Source organism: Sparus aurata, chromosome 4 (assembly GCF_900880675.1).
Source record: "Sparus aurata chromosome 4, fSpaAur1.1, whole genome shotgun sequence".
NCBI lineage: Eukaryota > Metazoa > Chordata > Actinopteri > Spariformes > Sparidae > Sparus > Sparus aurata.
In genome coordinates, this window is record NC_044190.1 from 20,883,059 (window position 1) to 20,903,472 (window position 20,414).

The 20,414-nt window shown below is 39.1% G+C and overlaps 1 protein-coding gene across 1 annotated transcript in view; it reads left to right on the forward strand.

The window, feature by feature from the left end:
* Nucleotides 1-20,414, forward strand: part of gpc5a (glypican 5a) — a 147,995-nt gene that overhangs the window by 82,365 nt on the left and 45,216 nt on the right. The window contains exon 8 of the mRNA XM_030415584.1: nucleotides 9,547-9,709. Coding sequence (XP_030271444.1) covers nucleotides 9,547-9,709 — 163 coding nt within the window. The remainder of the gene's footprint in view (nucleotides 1-9,546; nucleotides 9,710-20,414) is intronic.

Sequence of the window (20,414 nt, forward strand, 5' to 3'; positions counted from 1 at the left end):
CAGTAAGTGCAGTAAACAGGGACATTCAAAGACAAATCCAGCCAAGCTGCCTACCTGTAGATAGCAACTTTATCTTAAATAATTGCACATGTTTATCCACGATTAAAATTCAGTCCGAGCCACAGCAGCGTAAGCCTGTTTGTGTAACTGGTTATACGTTTTTATAGTTTCAAGTTTTTGAAAAACGCTCACATTTAATGACTGTTGTATCTGTGTATGTTTTCTTGTGATATGTGGAAAAAAAAAAATAAAGCAGGAAGGCCATCTGTATGTACAGTATGTTGTGTTATTATCATAAAAAACAGGGGTGATATTTGTTTTTTTTTTCCTCTTCCTGCTTCTCTTTCGGTCACAAACTGTTTCAGGGATAATTCCTGATTCGGTGTCAATCATTCGGAATTAATGACTAATTCCTGATTGTTATTCAAAATGCATTGTTTAGCCTATCCCAAGGTCACTTGCAAGAAGAAAATAGAAGAAAATTGATTATTATTTTCATGTGTTTGGAAATCAAAATAGAAACGTTTTTCACAAGCAACAACCCTGTTTCTCTGGCAACACCTGAGAGTTAATAGCTGACTACTAGAATAGAATAGATAGACTTATAGCTGGAACAATCATTACAATCCCATAAGGTTCTTATGCAATGGAAGCATTATTCACTACTCCAGTAAATAGGACAAACCTTAAATATGACGTAACATAAACTAGTCCGCTCAGCTTATAGAACCCTTCATCTCAGCTGTTAGCCAGAAAGCTTATATTATGTGAGTAAGAATCAAAGTAACATTGAGTACGGTTCAACAACAAGACTTGCCAGCCAGCTGACTCACCGTCCCCCTAATTATTAATTTAAAACAGAGAGTTTCATTGGAACAACTTGAGGAGCGTCTGTATTACAAAAGTTAATTCAGATCCAGCAGCCAATCAGAATCGAGGACTCACCCAGACCGTAGAACGTGCAAAATAGTAGCCCGGTCGCCAGGATAAAATGTTGGCAGTTAGCCGTTCTGCAATCCACAGATTCGTCCATGTTTGTGAGCTGAGGCTGGTATTACTCTACTGTACATCGATACCTCCTCACCTGAATATATGATTAAATTTAAAGAAAAGCTGAGCAGTCTTCTTTAACAGCTGGTTACTGAATTTTCTAGAAAATGTTACTGAAACAGGAATAACTATTGGGGACTATTTTCAACAGTGAATTAATACACATTTGGTCATTAAAGCAGCAGGACAGTGTGTAAGAATACCTTAAAATGAAGGCAGACATCACCCAGGCCAAAACTGTTGCTCATTTATGTATTTGGACATCAACAAAGGTTTGTTGCATAGAGAACTAAGCTGTGCCAGGCCTTACATGCTAATAGGATCACATCATTGTTTGGATTTGGCTAAGAAAAACATAGAATATTGCCAGCGTTATCCATGACTTATGTTGAGTCATAGGCCAGAGGGTTAATTTGAATTGTAGTATTGTTCTAGAATCCACATTATACTCTAATTTCTACTCGGACCTCTCACTCACTGACCTGCTGCCTCTTTGCTGCTGCTGGATAAACACCCTGTCAGCGCTGCTGCTTCAGTGAGGGAGATTGAAAATGACAGTGTGTGTCTTGGGAGCTGACTCACATCCTGACACTTTTCTCCTCTGACTGGCAAATATGATCATTGTAAGATCTCTTCTCCACCCTCTATTTACATATAGAGCGTGCTCCAAGAGAATACAAATGAGCTTTAAAAATCCACACAGCTTGACTCATCTGTTGGATCTCTGAAGGTGTGATTCACTCCATCACATGACCCTCTGGGCACCTTTAGTAGTATACTGTAATTATTTCACAGTAATACATATTAATCACTGTAATATATTGTCTGTCTGAAGTAACCTGGATACAGTGTTTTTGTGAAAATATAGTATTTTGATGTAAAATGACATCATGACACTGCGCTATTATTACAGTAATGTGCTGTGTTTTAAAGTTAATCCAACCAGATTGTTTTTTAGCATGTTAAACTGTCAGCCTGTTGGCACGTGTACCTTGCTGGTCCACTTGTAGGCCTGTTATCCTTTTGTTAGCCTGTTAGCCTTGTGGCATATTAGTATATGTGCCTTGTTCCTTGTTCTGTACCCTAATTACAGTATTTCCTTGCAATATATTTGCTTCAGAATGCTGCTTGAATTCAGTTTCACAGTAGCTTACTGTCATTTTCCAAATAATTACCCATCATGCATTGCAAAAGCATAATTACCGTAGTTTACTGTCAGAATTTGCTGTAAATACCTGGTGTTTGTCAACAGTGTACAGCCATCTGTGATGGGAAATGTAGACAGGCGGATATTGTGTTTATGCCCTTATATTCAAAAGATGCAGAACAACACGGCCATCACCTTGTTCCATTACTATAAAAGCAGCTAAAGCACAAACCTTAATGGCTTGAGGTCATAAATTGACAGCTGAGTAAAAATGTCTAGCATTAGATGAAAGTGAAATGAGATTTCCTACTCATCTTCTGTCCAGTGTTGTTAGAAAAGCTGGAAGAAATGAATAATTCATTTGTTTTTAATGGCTTTATATCGAGGTCAGACAGATATGTTTACAGCTAAATACACATGCTATGTGTTAAATAACCTGTACTGTTAGTTTCACCTGCCTCAGTTTAACTCCAGGGGTAGATGCTGTTATCATCCGTGTTAAAAACACCAGTTCTGAACTGCACTCTCAACCTCGAACAACAAAAACTAAAAAAATGCAACTGATAGTATAATTAAGTGTTGCTAAAAAAAACCCCACAATAAACACATTGTAGACACAGTGCTAGTGTCTGTTTCAGTGCATATTTATGTGTGTTAGTACTATTCATTATTCTGACTACCTGTGGGAAGAAACTGTCTCTGAAACGGGTGGTGCGTGATTTAATGCCCTGGTAGCATTGTTCCAGATGGCAGGAGGGAGAATAGTGTGTGGGCTGGATGACTGGTGTCCTTGATGATGCTCTGGGCTTTCCTTATGCAGCGGGTAATGAAGATATCATAGAGCCGTAGGAGGTCTGTGCCAGTACATTACTGATGCTAGCTTTACAGTATTTTGCTGCAGTTTCCAGTCTTGTACAGTGAACCCTGCCAAATCATAAGCTGGAATGTAGCCTGTCAGAATAGTATACTCACTGTGGTGCAATGACGAAAGTTAAGCCAAGTCTGCTCCCATGGCAAATATCTTTTAGACACCTCACACACTACAGTGTTTGCTGAAACTTCCTCAAGAAGCAGCTGGTATGAGGAGTGTGTAATGTGTACAGTGGTGAGTTTAGAAATGTAGAAAATATATCAACTAGCAAGGGTTATTTTGGAGGTCACCAAAAATAAGGAAGCATGTACACAACAAAAAAGTCCAAATCAACAAGAAATACCACTCAGAAATATTGAGTGTACTAGTCTACATCTACACTGTGAGCTCTGTGAGGCTGTACTTGGACAAAGAAGTGCTTAGAGATAAATTGTAATGTTAATGCATGCTAACACGCTCAAATGCTCACAATGACAGTGTTGTCATGCTTATCCTCAGGAAAGTGTTTGTGCTAAATTGAATGACAATCCTTTGACCCATATTATCCCTGGAGCTGTGCTGCTCGCTTTGCTTAAACAATAAATAAAAAGTATTAAAATTTTTCTCTAAATTTTTGTCACCAAAAATGACCTTAGTCATTTTCATTGAAGGACTGTTGGAAAATGAAACATGTCTATGTTGTAGTCTTTAAGAACGGTTCATTGGTAGAAGGGAAACTGCTGCTTGATTGTGTTGAATGAACTGAGCTCTTGTTCTGCTTTGTTCTTCATTAGTGAAGCGATAGTGAAATAACATACTGTGTGTGTCTTTTTTATTGCCCCCCTACAGTTTGGGCCTTGAGTCTGAGCTGCATGGTCACTGTTTCTAACCATGAAAACCTTTTTTTTGCTAATATTGTTTGTTATTCGACTGCTTTCCTAATTTCCTCTTTCCTTTCCCACCTCTCTTGTTTGTCCTCGTTATTATTAACAGCAAACAGCGGAGACTCAGCAGTTTTTCTCCTGAGTGTGTTTCCAGCTGTTGCTCAATCAGTAATTCCAAAGGACAGCTGACGAGATGTTTTCTGACTGCATAGTGGTTGCCATGGTTACCATTTTAGTATTTGTCGGTGCATCTGCTTTAGCATATTACTTTTTTGTTCCTGCGGTAGAACAACAGCAACAAACAAAACACAAAAGCAAACAGTGTGCGGAATGAGGAGCAGCACAGAATCCTTCAAATCCTTGTAGAGATGTACAATTGTTACCACTGTTACTTCTGCCTCTCATCAATAACATGTTATAAGTTGTATGTTGTTTTGCAGAAATGCACAAACATTTATTGTGGTTGCAAATTAGTTAAGATTGGGTTGCAAAAACATGGTTTGAGGTGTCACAACCTCTCATCAATTCTTTTTTTTTTTTTGGTTGCCACAAGCATCGCTGGAAATGATCCAGAAGTCTCCTTAAAAATATCTTGTGGTTTCGAACTTCCAGATGTTGAAACACAGGCATGAACCGTCAACATCAATTGCTGGCCAGCCTTTTTGCCTAACTCTACCACTATCACCTCTTCTTCACGATATGACAGTCTGGTCAGAAACTTAAAAATATGACACATTTTATAGATATTTCAATATGGTATGTAGCCTGACATGTACAAATGTATCAATGGTTTGCAGAAACGTTTACTGCCAACACGATGTTAATGGCATAATTCTGCACATTTTCAAACTTGTGCTTTTGGTATTAAAGTCCTGTGTTGTAAGCGTTCTTCAGAAATGCCAGTTACATAAAAAACATTTAGGATGACTCCTAAGGAAACTCCCAAAATCTGGACAAAAACCACTGCACACTGTTCACCTCACTTGCAATCAAGAATTGATATTTAATAACAACATTTCAGTACAAAGACCTTCATCAGGTTATTTTATGAGACAGTAGAGGAGCCCCTCTTAGATATGTTGGTAGACCCATGTGGACCAATCAGGTCACATTACGGAAAGACCGTGCTCAAAATACCATCACACACACCTGGAACAATAGCGAGCTGCTTCAGCCACTTAATCAAACGTAAACCAATGAAATCCTAGCCCATTGTACTGAGAGGGTTTGCAGAAAAGCTGCAGTGTGTCATTCTCTCCTGTTGTGTTGGCTTTTTGCTGAATTGGTGCAGCAATTTTCAAAGACAGGCAAATGACCGCTGAACATTCATTCTAAATGCGCAGCAGTGCAGTTTATAAGCACTGTTCTGTTTGTGAAAAGGGCGATTGGTATTATTTAGTCGTCACTAACTCTCCGTACTGCAGTAACAGCTGGAGACTTGCCCAAGGGTGCCTGCCCGGAGCAGTTTCTCATCTGGAGATGCATTGAACGAATCAGAGCACCTGTCTTACAGCCAGTGTTGGACAAAGCCTCATGCCATTCAGTGGCTATTGTGTGTGGCTATTAAAACAGTGAGGCTATTCAGGCATTCTTCATAGTGTGTAAGAGCGGTACTTCCGTTCAATTAAATTCAGTTACAGAGCACTTACTCTGGTATTGAACAGCCTGCTGATTGGCAGACTTTTTCAAATATGATCAATGTTTCCTCAGATTTGGAACAAGGTATTGATGAATAACTACTGTACTACAGATGCAAATCAGTTCATCTGACAGTGACTGTACAAACCAGAAGCAAAGGCTGTCTTTTGAAACTTGTTTGTTTTTTGGACGTGAAAGCAAATCGTATTAATTCAAGAAGATCTAGTTACATGTTATAACCTTCTAAATGTTAACTACTCTTTGTTTTGCTGCCTTCATTTGAGTTAATGCATACCGTGATGGATGATGTTCATCCCACAGTTTTAAAGAATTAGTTACTGACAATGCACAGTTTTTGTCAAGAAATCCCATGAAAAGACCAAAACCAACAAAATGTTGATTTGTTACTCAAAACTTTGCAATCTCTACCTTGTCTGTGTTACTCATCTAGAAGCCCAATGGTTGCTAGTGAAGATCTTTAAAAACAGTTTCAGTATACATTCATAAAAAAAAGAAAAAAAAAAAGATGAAATAGAATGATAATAATCATAATCATAATCATAATAACAAATGTTACTCAAAAAATAAGTCTGTAGGTATTGTGCATACATTTTTTATCATTATTTATTTTTATTTATTTTTATTTATGTTGTTTATTTCGGGCATGTCAATTCATAAACATCACATTTCATCATTGTTCAAATAATACAATACACATGGCCGAAAGGGAAAAGCGGGAGAAGCCAAAGCTTATCAAGTCCCGCCCCCATTACCCACAGGATAAAATCTTCATCCTGATCTTTTCTTGTCATTTGCATTTTACATTTTCTTTTCTCTTTTTTTTTTTTTTTTTCAACTTCTTTTGTTATGACCTTTGACAAAACATATTACAGCAGTAGCATACAGAGCTGAATTCAAGCTCTAGACAGTACATACAGATTACATGTGTGTCTACTGTTGTGTGCCGATTTACAGGGCTAGTTGAGTTCTTCACAGCTCAGAAGAACTTCTGATAACTCACAGTAGTGTCACAGTGTTCGTACCCAAGTTATCTCACATTGTTGATACACATTATAACAGCATCCTGCTATGTACAACTGGCATTGGCCTTGGACCATACAATTTTCTCAGGTTCAACTTATTGTTTGGGTACAAATGGTATTTGTTATGCTCACATGCCGCCTCAACACAGTGTCTGCACAGTGTCTGTTGATTCGTGCCTCTGACCTTTATCAACCCTCCTGTATTGATCTGTACTGATCAACGATTGAATGTACATACTTTTTACAAGATTATATCCATCCAGGAAAAAATCTGTGCCTTTGTCTTCATTAATCCATGTTTCCGACACTGCAATGATGGTGAAAGGGGTTTTGAAGTGATTTAGGTATTCCTTGATGTGGCCGAAGTTGGTATATAGACTCCTGCTGTTAAAGTGAATTAGAGACAGTTTCCCGTCCATCTCAGCGCTGTCTCTGTATTGAACTTCAGTATAATACTTGCAATTCCCAGTCATGTTGAAACAGAAGTGAATATCCGGGTCAATTCCTTCGTTTGGGTCAGATAAGGTATGATTCACATGTTGATTTGTAATGAACTCCACACTTCCTAGCTCAGCAATCCTTTCAGATATTCCCATCATACTTTCAGTCCGTGTAAGAACCGTTGAACTTTGCTGTGCTGTAGTTATGGAGTGTTCGTGAGCCATACCTTAGTTATTGTATTTCTCCAACTCATCCTTGCTTCTGATCTGGATTATTTTGACTTCTTCAGCTGATGCTCCATTTGTTTTGATGTAGATTCTGCAGTTAGCCGTCCAGGTGTGTTGTATCTTACCATCCTTTTTCAGTTGGCGAGCTGTTCTGGCGATGTCTGCATTCTTTCTGGTGAGATTCTCATTGATGTAGACATTCGAGCCTTTGAGCTTCTTGCCCTGCTTCAGCAGTGCAGTCTTGTATTTTCTGTTGATGAATTTCAGGATGACAGCTCGAGTTGCTGACTCTTTCCTTCGAGGTAAGAGGTAACATACTTCCACGTTGCCGAAATTCACCTCGATGCCTTTACCATTCAGGAACTCAGACACCTGCTTCTCCACAGATTTAATCTCAGATTCACCAGGCTCATGGGCTGAATTCCCAGCTGCAACCGCCGCTGCGTAGGTTGGAGGCTTGATTATGAGGCCAGTCACAATCACATCATTGAGCTTTCCCTGTTGATCCAGCTCCTCCACTTTGTTTCCCAGCTCCTTTATCAGCTGGTCTTTTTTCTCATTCTCCTGCCGGAGTTGTTTAATTTCAGCCATTGCCTTGTTGAGAGGTTCTATCTGTTTCTTCATCTCTCTCAACTCCGCCATCAGATCTTTCCCAAGTTCATCGGTCACAATCCGATGTTGTTTCTTCAATTCCATCAGGCTTTCATTCAATTGATCCCACTTAAGGTCTGACTTAGGAGGCATTGTCTCACTTTTCTGTGCAGTCAGGCTCTTCTTTGGCTTCTTCTTGTTCAACACGGAGCAACACGGAGCACGTCCGTCCTCTTCAGCTCCTCACATACTCCTTATGACCTCATAATAATAGTTCCTGTTTCTCAAAACCAATTTGAAGGTTGGAATGGAAGTGAAGATGAGAAAATCGTGGAACTACTCTCCATAATTGTTGTGTTTTCCTTTGTTTATACACAGGGTTATTAGACCTACATCTAAACCTTCCACCTCTTTGCAAACTATAAAGAATCTGAAAGCTCAGGTCACTTAATGTCTCATGCAAGCTAATTACAGCATGACTCTGTTTCCTCTGTGAACGGGCTTCAGATTCCAGATGCTTTGAACTCCAAACATATTGAGCCCTCGAGCAGTGCTCTACCTCTTGGACTGTGAAGCACAAAGTTCAAATTCAGTCTAAGTCCCAGACCAGGCTAAGCAGAAAACCCATTACTCCACATAACTGATTAAAAGTTTGGTCAGATTTCCGACAGTAAAGGAAAGAAAATCATGCCAATTACACACATGGAAGGAGCGCTTACATTGCCCAAAATCTCAATACTCTCCATCTCCTTTCTAACCTGTCACCACTGAGGAGCAGAGACCCCAGACAGGATAATTACCAGCACAGATCTGTCCCAGCTCAGCCATGGCAGCAGCCCTGACACTGCTGCTCCCCTGCACTGAACCACAACAGTAACTAATTAGCATAGACACTACCTTTCTGATCAACACAAAGCAATCTCTCTTGTTTCCAATGACGCACCATGAATTTAAATGAGCCAATTAGCGTATGCATTTCCCCTGGTATCGAGTTCAGAAAGTCTTTGATTGAGATTCTGCTGCACAGCAATACAGCCGAAAGTTTAGCTGCCCCGCAGGCCACTCTAGCCGTGAAGGGTGAGTGTCTTGTAGCTCATACGATGAATTCATTTAAGTGTAGCTTGTAGATGGTTGTGATCAGGACAACTGTTGATTGGCACACACTCATTCAAAAGCCTAAGCATGTAAATGTAAGTATATATTATATCTTTATCTTTATTTTTTTTAAACAAACAAAAAACCTAAAAGAGAAATAAACTTTTATAGACTGAAAGCAATCGTCTTTTAAAAAGTCAGGATATAGCAAAAATATGGGCAGAATTATTCATTCTTTTTTTATAAAAAAGTCACTTCCAGTGCAGACATTCTGTAGATTCATATTTTTTTTATTACTCAGTGGACTGTGGCTGATTAACAGCATAATCAGCAGCTCTTTGCATTTCTCCTAATTTTTCTCTTCATTTTTTGATAACTTATCCTGTACTGTCCTTGCCATGAGCGGACCTTGTTCACTGCTGTGAATATTGAATGTGAATGTGATACACATATAATGTAGATAGCATTCTATTTATACGCATGAATTCAGAGGTAAAACTACCTTAAAACCTAACTAAAAGATTATGGGAATTTTATTTTTAAAAAAGAATATGTGTATTTTTGTCTTTTTCACAACCAGCTGTTGCAGGGAAAGTCCATTCCTAAACTGGGGTCACTGGACCAGATTGAAACGGGAAGTGGAGACGCAGAGGGACGCTACAGCGGTGACTGCGATGATGAGGACGGTTGTGGTGGTTCAGGTGCTGGCGAGAATAAGAGGATAGTCCCCAGAGTCTCCAAATGTAAGTGTCATCCTTTTGTGTTTGCTTTGAACAATTAACCTTTTGAAGACATCGTTACCCAGCATTCATGACCGAAGCACCTGAAGGTTAATGGCAAGGAATATGACACTTGAGTGGGAAGTGTTTGCATTGCACTTGTAATAGTGTATTCATAGGGGATGTTTGAATGAAAATGACATATCAGGACACCAGCAGGAGCATCACATCCTGACAAATAGTCTAATGATTAATAGAATATTGAGAGAATTACCACAGAAAATGAACTTTCACAAAGCACAAAACCAAACGGTGAACCCGATACAGATCACAGCTAGGAGATGAAACTTTGAAAAAAGAAAGTATTGGTGATTATCTCGGGTACAGAGAGAGCAGCTGAACTGAAGCAGTGTATAATTACTAAATAAATCATATCTTTACTTAACCCATCTGTTAATCATGTTAACTGCAATCAAATTTCCAAGTATAGACATGAGGAATAACAGAATACATGCAATGGGATTACATGATTTGTATACGACAAAGGGGTAACTGAATTCTGGTAAAAAGTAATGTAATTAGATTACAGATGCATTCAGTAAATAGTGGGATTACTTACAGGATTACAATCTTAAAAAAAAATGCTTGTTCACACGTGACAACATTTCAAGAGTCGGACAAAACATCATTTTGATCTTAAGTGAAACTGAAGACACTTTGATATTTAACGAGAAGACACACTTGTTAAATAGAAGTCATCTTAATGATATTTATTTCTGCTAGTCTTTATCTGCATATGTTTGTTACTGAGGCGATAAAAAAGGAATGGAAAGTAATCAAGTTACATTATTTTCATACTGTGATATTTGGATCAGTTTACTGACTAAATGTTTTAACAGGTAATTCGTAACTGTATCATAATACAAACACTACAATACATACATACAAGTCATTCTACCAACCCTGTAAACAATATCAATATATGTATATATTTTGATGTATATATTTTTTTGATATAGATGTGAAATTACTAGAACCAACAAAAACAATATACACAAAACCAATATTACCAAGCTACAATACCAAATTCAACAAACACTCATATATATTTATATACTGCAACCTTTATCAACAGGCCAAAAAAAACAACCCTAAATATATAACAAAACATTAAAGAAAAACTGAAATATAGCACATAATCCTTTCTGAACAACCTTCTTCATCTTTGTGTTTATTTCATTATTATATGACAAAACATGTAATACCCCCTGGGACAAAGAATGACAGAAAGAGCACAAAAAGGAATACGTTGATATTTTTAGTTGAATAAGGAATAAACAATTTTGCCTTAGAAATTTAATCAGGTTAGGTCGTCCCTAATTACGCTATAATGTGCAAACAAAGCCATACCATTTGCTACTACCACGGTAGTGATTAACTGATCTCAGATATAAATTACGCATATTCTGCGATCCAGGCAACGTTCTGATGAATAACAGATGGTTTGTGGGTGTCTGAAATAATATATAATTAATGATGGAAATGTTAGATTGCTTAGGTTTCAATCTGTTTCCTCTGGAGACTTTCATCTGTTATAATCACATGATGAGTTTACCATTTATTATTATAGAGCAAGGCATTACAGTAGATTAATAAGTAGTTCATTGTTATTATGAAAAAACATATAACATTTGATCCCTCGACTGCCATGCTCATGATTGTATTTTACCTTTATTTATGTTAATTTTACAGGAAGTCATAATGTTTGTGTCTACCTGCTCTGGAGCTGCAGCTATAGTAGCTAGTAGCTAAATAACAGCGTTACTGCTCCACGTATGAGGTTAAGTTTGTCTTTATTAACATAATCCCTGAGAAATTAATGTAATAAACTAATCAAACCCTTAAAACTTTTTAATGAAGGAAAATGAAAGTACAGGTTTTCAAATGAATTAATATAATGAGGATAATACCAAAGTTCACAAAGCACGTCAAAGAAAGAAATAATGAAATGAATAAACAAGTCAATCATAGCTGCAGAATTTGATGCTCAAGTTGGCTAGTTTTGGACCAGTGAAAACAATATATTTGACTAAGACTTGCTTCAGTCTCCGTTTTATGACAGCCATAATAATAGTCATTAAAGATAATAGTTGCAATGGGGACATTATTGCAATCATGGCCCGTTACCTTAAAACATATTGCTCTACAGGGGATCAGTAGCCTTTGATGAATCACAGCGGATCGGCTCTCCTGTTCATTTTGCTACCTTTCACACTCTCCTCTCCTTCTCAGCACATGGGTTCCTCCTCTCCTCTCTCCTCCACTCTCCATCAAACATGCTAACAACCTGATTTATCACCTCTCTCATTTTGCCTACGGCGACAGCTAGGAAAGGGGGGGGTCATCCAAACAAGCCGTTCTCGCCGTGTAAATGTTTCCTTTACTGCTCGTCAGTCTGTCTCGAGGCTTTGGTGGCGCGGGCTCTGAGAAAGCCGCTTAACAATCGCTCATCTGAGGCTGTGGGGAGGTGCTGACATTTATTACCCATTACAGTGGAGCCGCCCTTTACTTGTCATAGGCCAGATCAGCCTGTCTCCCATATTTATGACCCGCTGTCTGTTGTGACCTCTGTCAAACATGTCCCCAGCTGCCTGACCTGCACACAAATACTGACTAAGGATTCCACCCAGAACCGGGACCCTGATCGGTCCCTGAAGATTTGCTTTCATTGCTACAACATGTAGTTTTTTGGGGTTGTATTGTTGTAGTACAATTAGATAAAGTAGTAGGATTTGCAAGCCAATGATAAAGTAGCACTCAAAACATAATGTTTTATTGCTCTCTCTCTTACTAAAAGAGTCTGTCACGATATAAAGCACCAAATTCTCACTGTGAGTCCTAATCTATTTTAACTTTATGAACAAAGTTAAAACAAGCCCTCTAATGATACAAAAGGAAAATACTGCTTTTGGACTTCAGTCTTTATTAGACCTTACCTTTAAAAAAAACAAAAACCTCAGTATACTAAGTCCACTCAATTTGTTCTGTGAATATAAAATTGGGTATTGTGTTTTAGTTACAATATCTGCAGGCATAATCTTGAAGGTTTGGTCCAAAACACCACTTCAACCTGTAGGAGTGAGTAAAGGTCACAGATAAACAAGCAACACTTTCCTCCGACTCATTCTCCATCAACATATAATACTTTCAGATGACACAGCCTCATAAACAGTGCTAAACCCTCATTTGACCAGTCCTATGAGGCCATTAGTCACCAGCGCTTTCACACAGGACCTGCTCTACTGATGTCGTTAGTCAGAATTTTACCCCATACAAATGTGTGTACTAAACAAGGTTGTTATATTTCAAATAGCAGGTTGCGTGGGTGACAGATTTCTTTTGGCAAACAATTCAAATTGTGCAATCATTTTCAAGTAGCAGATACATTTATGGCTGAGAGGAGTCGAATAAAGCACAAATACCTGTCACAGAGTTAAAGAATTCTACAAGAGAGACAAATGATAATCTTCTAGTTACATGGCATGGATTATTATATGAATGTTGGAGATGTACAGCATATTCAGTGGAAAGCACCAAGTTCAGCACAACTGGGAGTAGGAAGTGATGATAACTTGGCCCCTCAAGGGAACATAAGCTACCAGTGTCGGGTGCTTGTCGGCCCTCCGCCCACACCTTTCTGACCCTAGATTTGGGTGGGTGGCAGGGGGGCTGTGTCCGATCATTTCACCAACTTTTCAAAACTGTCAAGCAGACATTCACTCCCTGTTCATGTAGTGATTATCCGGCTGTGTGGAAGTTGAAAAAAGAGAGCTGGAGAGACAAGTTCAAACCCAGATCATTTTCCATTTGTTACACAAGTTTTATTGCAGTTCAGTTGCCAAGATATAATATAAGGAGCTAATATTTCTGCGAACCACAGATATAGCCATGTACAAAATTTGCCATGTCATGTTCACATTATATGTTGATAAACTTACTTTCAAATCAGGAGGTACAGGGGACAGACACCAATGAATATTTTTTCGGAGACCTGGGGACATCTCCAGCCATGTTTGGGGTGACCAAAACAGGTATTCTAAGCCAAACCATGATGTTTGCCTTAACCTTACCAGAGCATGAACGAAGTTTAACCCAAACAAACCCAAAGTTTAAAGAAACTTACTAGTTTCTGATGCTTTGATTTGACCTCAGCTTACTGTCTTTTCATCATAGTTTAAATATTAGACGTGTGTGAATGTGACTATGTAGCATGCAGTAGCTGAAACTAAAAATATTACAGGACGAGACAAAAAGTTATGTTAAATTCATCATTTTAAGCATTTACATTTTAAGTTCTGTAGTAATTTTGCAGTATTATATGTTTTAAAATTAACTTATGTAATTTTTTGAAAATATTTTTGGATCCCTTCGCATTTGACCCGTGGCACACATACCACAGTTTGAGAATAGTAGATTTAAACATTAACCTGTCAGCCCCTCTGAAAAACGGACTACTTTTCACTCCACTTTTGTGGAGGAGAGTGGCAGTTTGGACAATCTTAAAGTGAGTTTCAGGGTCGTTAGGGCTACTTGTTCAACTGGCCTTCATGTGGGTTGCCAGGGCTTATAGGTGAGCCAAACCTAACCCTAACAACCCACTCTGAAACTCAGAGCTCACACGTGTCCTTAACAGCTCTGTAAGTACACACTCACACAGAGTTTAAAAGCCTGCAACTCCCCTCTAGTTAGTATGAACTGAAGAAGCCTCTGGGATGAAAAGTAAAACGTCTTCAAGAAACTGAAACAAGTCCAGTTGACTGGAATTAACATGAAATGAATTACCATGACCTGGATGACTGAGAACCATCAACATTTCTCAGGAGGCACCATCAGCAGGGTTGCCAACTCGTTTTATAATTAAAGCATTGGCTGACGTCACTAGAAGATGCCTGATGACTTCATATGCTGAATACATAAATTGATTTGCTACAGCACATGGATCATAATGCTGGGAGAGTGTTTGCTGTGATCTTCACACTTGTTTAGATCAGACAAGCGCGTAGTATAAATCTGCATCAGCTGTTCCGAGCTTTTTAGCGCTGAAAGCCAATACATTTTCTTCTTCATCATAGATGGAAGTTGTAATTATTTTAGTTTTATTTGTTGATATACAGCTGAGAGTTCTTGAGGATTACAACATCTCGCTGCAGCAGCAGAGTTGATAAATTGGCTACCATGAGGCCAAATCACAGTAGTGGTGATGCACTATGAATGAACACTGTTTTATTAGGGTCTGTGTGCAAAACTTCAAAACAGAAAGCCGAAAAGAGACAGAAATGCAATATTGAATACAAATACAGAACCAGAAACGAATGCAACCGCAGGATTGGGTAAAAAAATCCATGAAGGTGAGACAAAATCCAAAGTGCTAAGAACACCTTACCTAAAACATGATCAACGAGCTGAGCAAAACAGGAATTTAAACAGCGTTACCGTGATTGGGAATCATAGAGCTACCTGAGTTGAATCACAGAGAGAGTGTTGGAAAACAAACTGAGACGGACGTGATGTTGTCGTCCGTATTCTGATGATTGTCACAGTGATGGTACAGTAAAGTCTGAATCTTTAAATCTTACTCTGTATAGAAGTTAAAAGACTGCCTGATATATTTCCTGATGCCATCTTGTGACAAGCCAGCCAGTCTTTCAGAGAAAATCCGGTGATGTTGCAATCTCACTGCCAGCTACTTAAACACCATGTATGATTTAATTTGATTTCTTTCTCTTCAATTATCCATAATCCCTCTCCCTTTGTGTCCTCAATGTTTATCGGCAGCACATGCTGACGATGGATCGGGATGATAAGGAAATAAAACGAGAGAAGCTCAGTACTGACAACACAAGCCTGATTTAAGGGATTATCCTCATTAAGCAGAATAACTGTTGTGTGTGACAAGAAGCAACAACGTGAGCATCCTCAGAAATATTTAAATGATTTCTGACTCTTGCAGCGGGGTTGTATTTCCTGCATTACATTGCAGATGGTCAGTGTCTTTGTAGAAACATGATGAGGCTCCTCTGTTCCTTGTCTAAACCCAAAAGAATTAATGAAAGCACTCGGTGAAAACAGAGCAAGATTGATTCCATTCACACTGTTCAACATGATGCTACTCACAGCTCATCAGGTAACACCGCCTAAAGAAAACTCAGCAATCCAAGGCACACCGGAGAAAGAGCAAGAATTCAGGATTGTTGTTGCCTGTTTTTCGCTGACAGAGCTGCCGATCTGTTCAACAAACACACACATCCAATTTGTCCTCTTTAATTAAATCCAATGAGTGTTTAACACTGATGAGAACTAGCACCTCAATGTCAAAACTATTGTAACATCACAGTCCTGTGCATGTGAAGCATAATAACTCATTAAAATAGACATAATTGGAATACTCATTAAGACTAGCTGTAATGTAACCCATGTCTGTGGAACTGTATTGTTTAAATGCTTAACCTCTGTGTAATAGGACATTTTTAATATTTTCTTTTAGCTCTGATATTCATAAGTCTGTAAATAAGGTGAAGACTCTGAAGTTGTTGGAATGAGACAATTCTCTGCTGTCTCCCTGATTTATGATTGAGCCTGATGAGATAATTACACACCTGGTTTAATCACATAAAAACCTTGCCGAGCTCAGCTTTGGATATAATAAATCCAGTTTTGCCATTTTAGCCATGGTGTCTTATTAATCCCGACACATTTGTGAGATGATAATGAAGAAGCAGCTCTGTGAGGCTGCACCCCAGGGCAGCGATGATTTAGGCTAAATGCTAACAAGCCCACAATGACAATGCTACCATGTAGGTGTCATACATGTATAGTGTTTGCAATATGTTTTCAAGCAGTGACGGACTGGGAACAAAAAACGGCCCTGGCATTTTCACCCACCAGCGGCCCACGGAAGGGGGGTGCGCGCGCCCACGAGCACGCGCAATTTTGAACGCACGTAAAGAACAGGCACTTTTGATAGCCCCGGCTATAGAAAACGTAAATTCCCAAGCTATAAACAACTACACCCCAATACATAAAACACAAGATCATCACAGCCAGCCGCTCCATGATACAAACGTGTCTTACCGTCACGCAGTCATCCATGTCTACCTCTTCATCCTCCTCTTGCTCATATTCCTCACTGTCCTGTCTTTCTCCCTGGTGTGCTGGTGCTAACAGTATTAGCACTAGTGCTAGCTGAAGCTGCACTTGATTTTAAAAACAAATCAGTCGGTTTGCAGCATTTTTCACCGTCAACCAACAGTGCTCTCTGAGATTTCTCTCTTTTTCTCTGCTCCCACCTTGTGTTGCTTGATACCTCGATTCATTATTTTGCTAGCTTAAACTCAGTCAACTTCCAACTTCCAACCTCCAACTTCCAACAAACAACTATTCAAGTAAAAAAATGCAGGTAGATTTGTTTTATTTAAAACCATGCACGTTTTTGAACATCTGAATAAGACATTTTGCTACAAAACAATGCAGAATGATATAAAAGTTTGTGACTGTAGAAGGTAACCATGACTGTGCTATAGAGACTCGTATGTGGCATATAAATAGTGATTAGATCGGTGACTGGGTACTATATTGGTTGAAGAGAAGTTTGGTTTCCCTTTGACTTAAAAATGTTATTGACGCTCGAAATCGCCGGGAGAAACAGGCTTGGTACTGCTCTGTGATTTGTCTGATGGCACATGAGGGTCGCTGGCCATTTATTTATTCATTTGCGGCCGCCTTTTGACACAGCTGCCCCGCTATTTTTATTTATTTATTTATTTAGCCTATTTATTCATTTGCGGCCGCGGCCGCCTATTGATGCAGCCGCTCTGCTTTATATTTATTCATTTATCACCAGGCGGCCGCAGTGGCATTTGCCCACATTGCCCAATGGTCAGTCCGTCCCTGATTTCAAGTCTTGCCACCCGACAGCCATCTTGGCTAGCAAGACCCGGCCCCTGTCTAAATGAATGGGGAGAGAACCAGAACTTCATTGGTCACCAGGACATAAAAAAATTGCATGTATAGAATTACCTTTCAAATCTTAAAAGATTTTGGTGCCTTTGCCCCGAACTGCTTTCCCCCCTCATGTTTTACCTTTATGAAAATGTCAACATGCTCTTGAAGCTGGAAGAAAAGTGGAAAAGGGAATAACCAAAGTTATTAGGTTCATCATCTGAGAACTGTTTAGATATTTAACTGAGGATTCGTCCTCTGGGCACCATAAATATCTGTTCAAAATTCCACTGCAATCTATCTGATGAACTGTTGACATATTTTAGTCTGGATCGACAGACTGACATTGCAATTCCTAAGAAAAACAAACATACAACATAAGTTGCCTGGTTACAACATGTACACATACCTATTATAAGGGGAAAACAAAGGTTTTCTTCAACCTTTCTTCTTGGATTTCTGTGACCTGTCAACAGAGCCTGCAGTGTTCAACAACACAGAGGGTTTTTCATGCTCCAACCTCAACAGGCAGCTGTGTCCCCCTTATCTGGCTTGCTGTGGTTCAGATGCTGACACTGTGACTGCTTGCAGTGTGAGCGTTGTGCTGCAAAAAGACATCTGTCAGACACTGAGGCAACAGAGGAGACACAGATCAATTCCTTGCAAGTAAGCACAATGAGGGGAAGGGGAGAAGCTCTTTTACTATAACTCTTATTAATTAGTAGCGTCTCAGCAGGAGAGAATTTGATTTTGTGTGAGCTTCTAGCTGTATCTGGCTGATGCATGTAGAACTCCTCCACTGTCTAGTGTTAAGTCATAATTGGGGTGGGGGGGAAATTGGTTTGTGCGCACACAAACCAATTTTCTGTCATAAGGTACAGTGTTTTATATGTTCCTGCTCTAAACGAGAGATCTGAGTGGTAGGAAAATATATCAAGGCCACTTTGTTGGACATATACAGTAATAGGCCTACCACTGGGAGCCATTTTGAATTTTCCCTAACAGGCCTTCTAATACTTTGCCGTGCCTATTAGAGCGATCTTTATCCTCGTTACAGTGTGAGATCAAATTAGGTCACCTGCTGTGACTCCTCCATGCCAGTAATAATGGGATCAAAATCATTTGCAGCAGTGTGTCTCATAAGCCTTTTGACCGGTGAGCCTTCCTGGGTGGACTCCTAGGTTGTCTGTTTATCACTCGATTACATTAGCCTTCCGTATTAACAAAGCGATTAGTCACAGACTTTAACGTCTCACTAAGATACTTTTCCAAATACTACAGTTTTATGGTAACAATGAAATTCACTTAGCAGCTCATGGAGGTTAATTTGGGCAGGTTGATACAGCTACATGACTGAAAAACCTTGATTGTATTATGCACAATATTTGCTCATAGCATTTAATTGGAACTTAGAAATTGAAAATCTCAAGTGAAAACAAGAAAACGACTTAACTATTCACTGCACAATCATTTTTTTCCTCATTTGGTATTCATGCAGGGAACCATACTCTGAGTGGTTCTCAGTTGACCACAAATACCAGTCTCCCACTGTTAATTAATATTAATATTTCAGCGATACATCATCATCAACAATAATGATCCCTAACAATTTTACCTGGCTAGCAAATAGGTCAGGCTAGGTCAGGTTGTGTTTAATGTTAGTCTCATTGATGGCAGCTTGAGCTTAAAGGCTGCTTCAGCTGCTGGGGAATATTATATAATTACGGATAAGTTCACCAAAAAAAGGAAAATTCTGTTATTATCTGCTCCATTCCATGCAAGTGGAAAGTCAGGTGAAGTTTCGTATCCCACAAAACATTTCTGCAGCTTTACAGCAGAACAGCGCCACAGCATTCTCCTCAACAACTGAAGTAAAGGGGGGCAAGTTTTAAAAACATTTAAAAACAGCTGCAAATAAAACATTAAATGTCTGCAGACAGCTCGTCTGGCTTAATCAAAGTCTCCAGAAGCTCCGAGATCCCAAATTGATTTGAAAAGACCATATGTACGCCCTGTTTAAACTAAAGTCCTCACATTATCTTTTAAGCTAAAAGTGTTAGCTCACACCCGTCTCTAGTGGATGCATAAGATGGACTGCATGTCATGGGTGTGAATAACATAATATTTCTTGACACTTATATTCCGCCTGATGAGCTGTATTGATCCCTTTACATTTAAAAGACATGTCAACTACAAGGCTCCAGAATTGTTTTCTGGACTAGGAAACCTTACCTGACTGTACATCAACGTGGATGTGAGTATAAAATGACTGTATTCTCATTTTTGGGTGAACCAGTCCTTTAAAGCTTTAGCAGCTAATGTTGAAATACAACTTTGGTTTAATAACACCATAGCTCAGTGACTTAGCAACTGGAAACAGGACCATTGCAATGTTCCAGGGCAGGAAGCAGTCACTACTACAAAAACAAATGGGTCCTGAAATGATCCACACCCACCGGCTGAAGAAACTAATAGTGCTACATTAACGCCAAGCAGCTCAAATGAACCAGTTACAAACAGCCGACTCTGACTAGTCTAACACGAGGCTGGGCAATATATTGATCCTGAAAGACACTCACAAGGGAATAGTACAATCCAACTACCGTCCAACATGGAAATTCCTGTCAAACATCAAAGACTTGAAGCTGAGGAGACTTGCGTATAAATACACAAGCACATCCCAGCAGGGGATCGGAGACAACACCAAAGGCCCAAAGAAGCAGCTACTGGA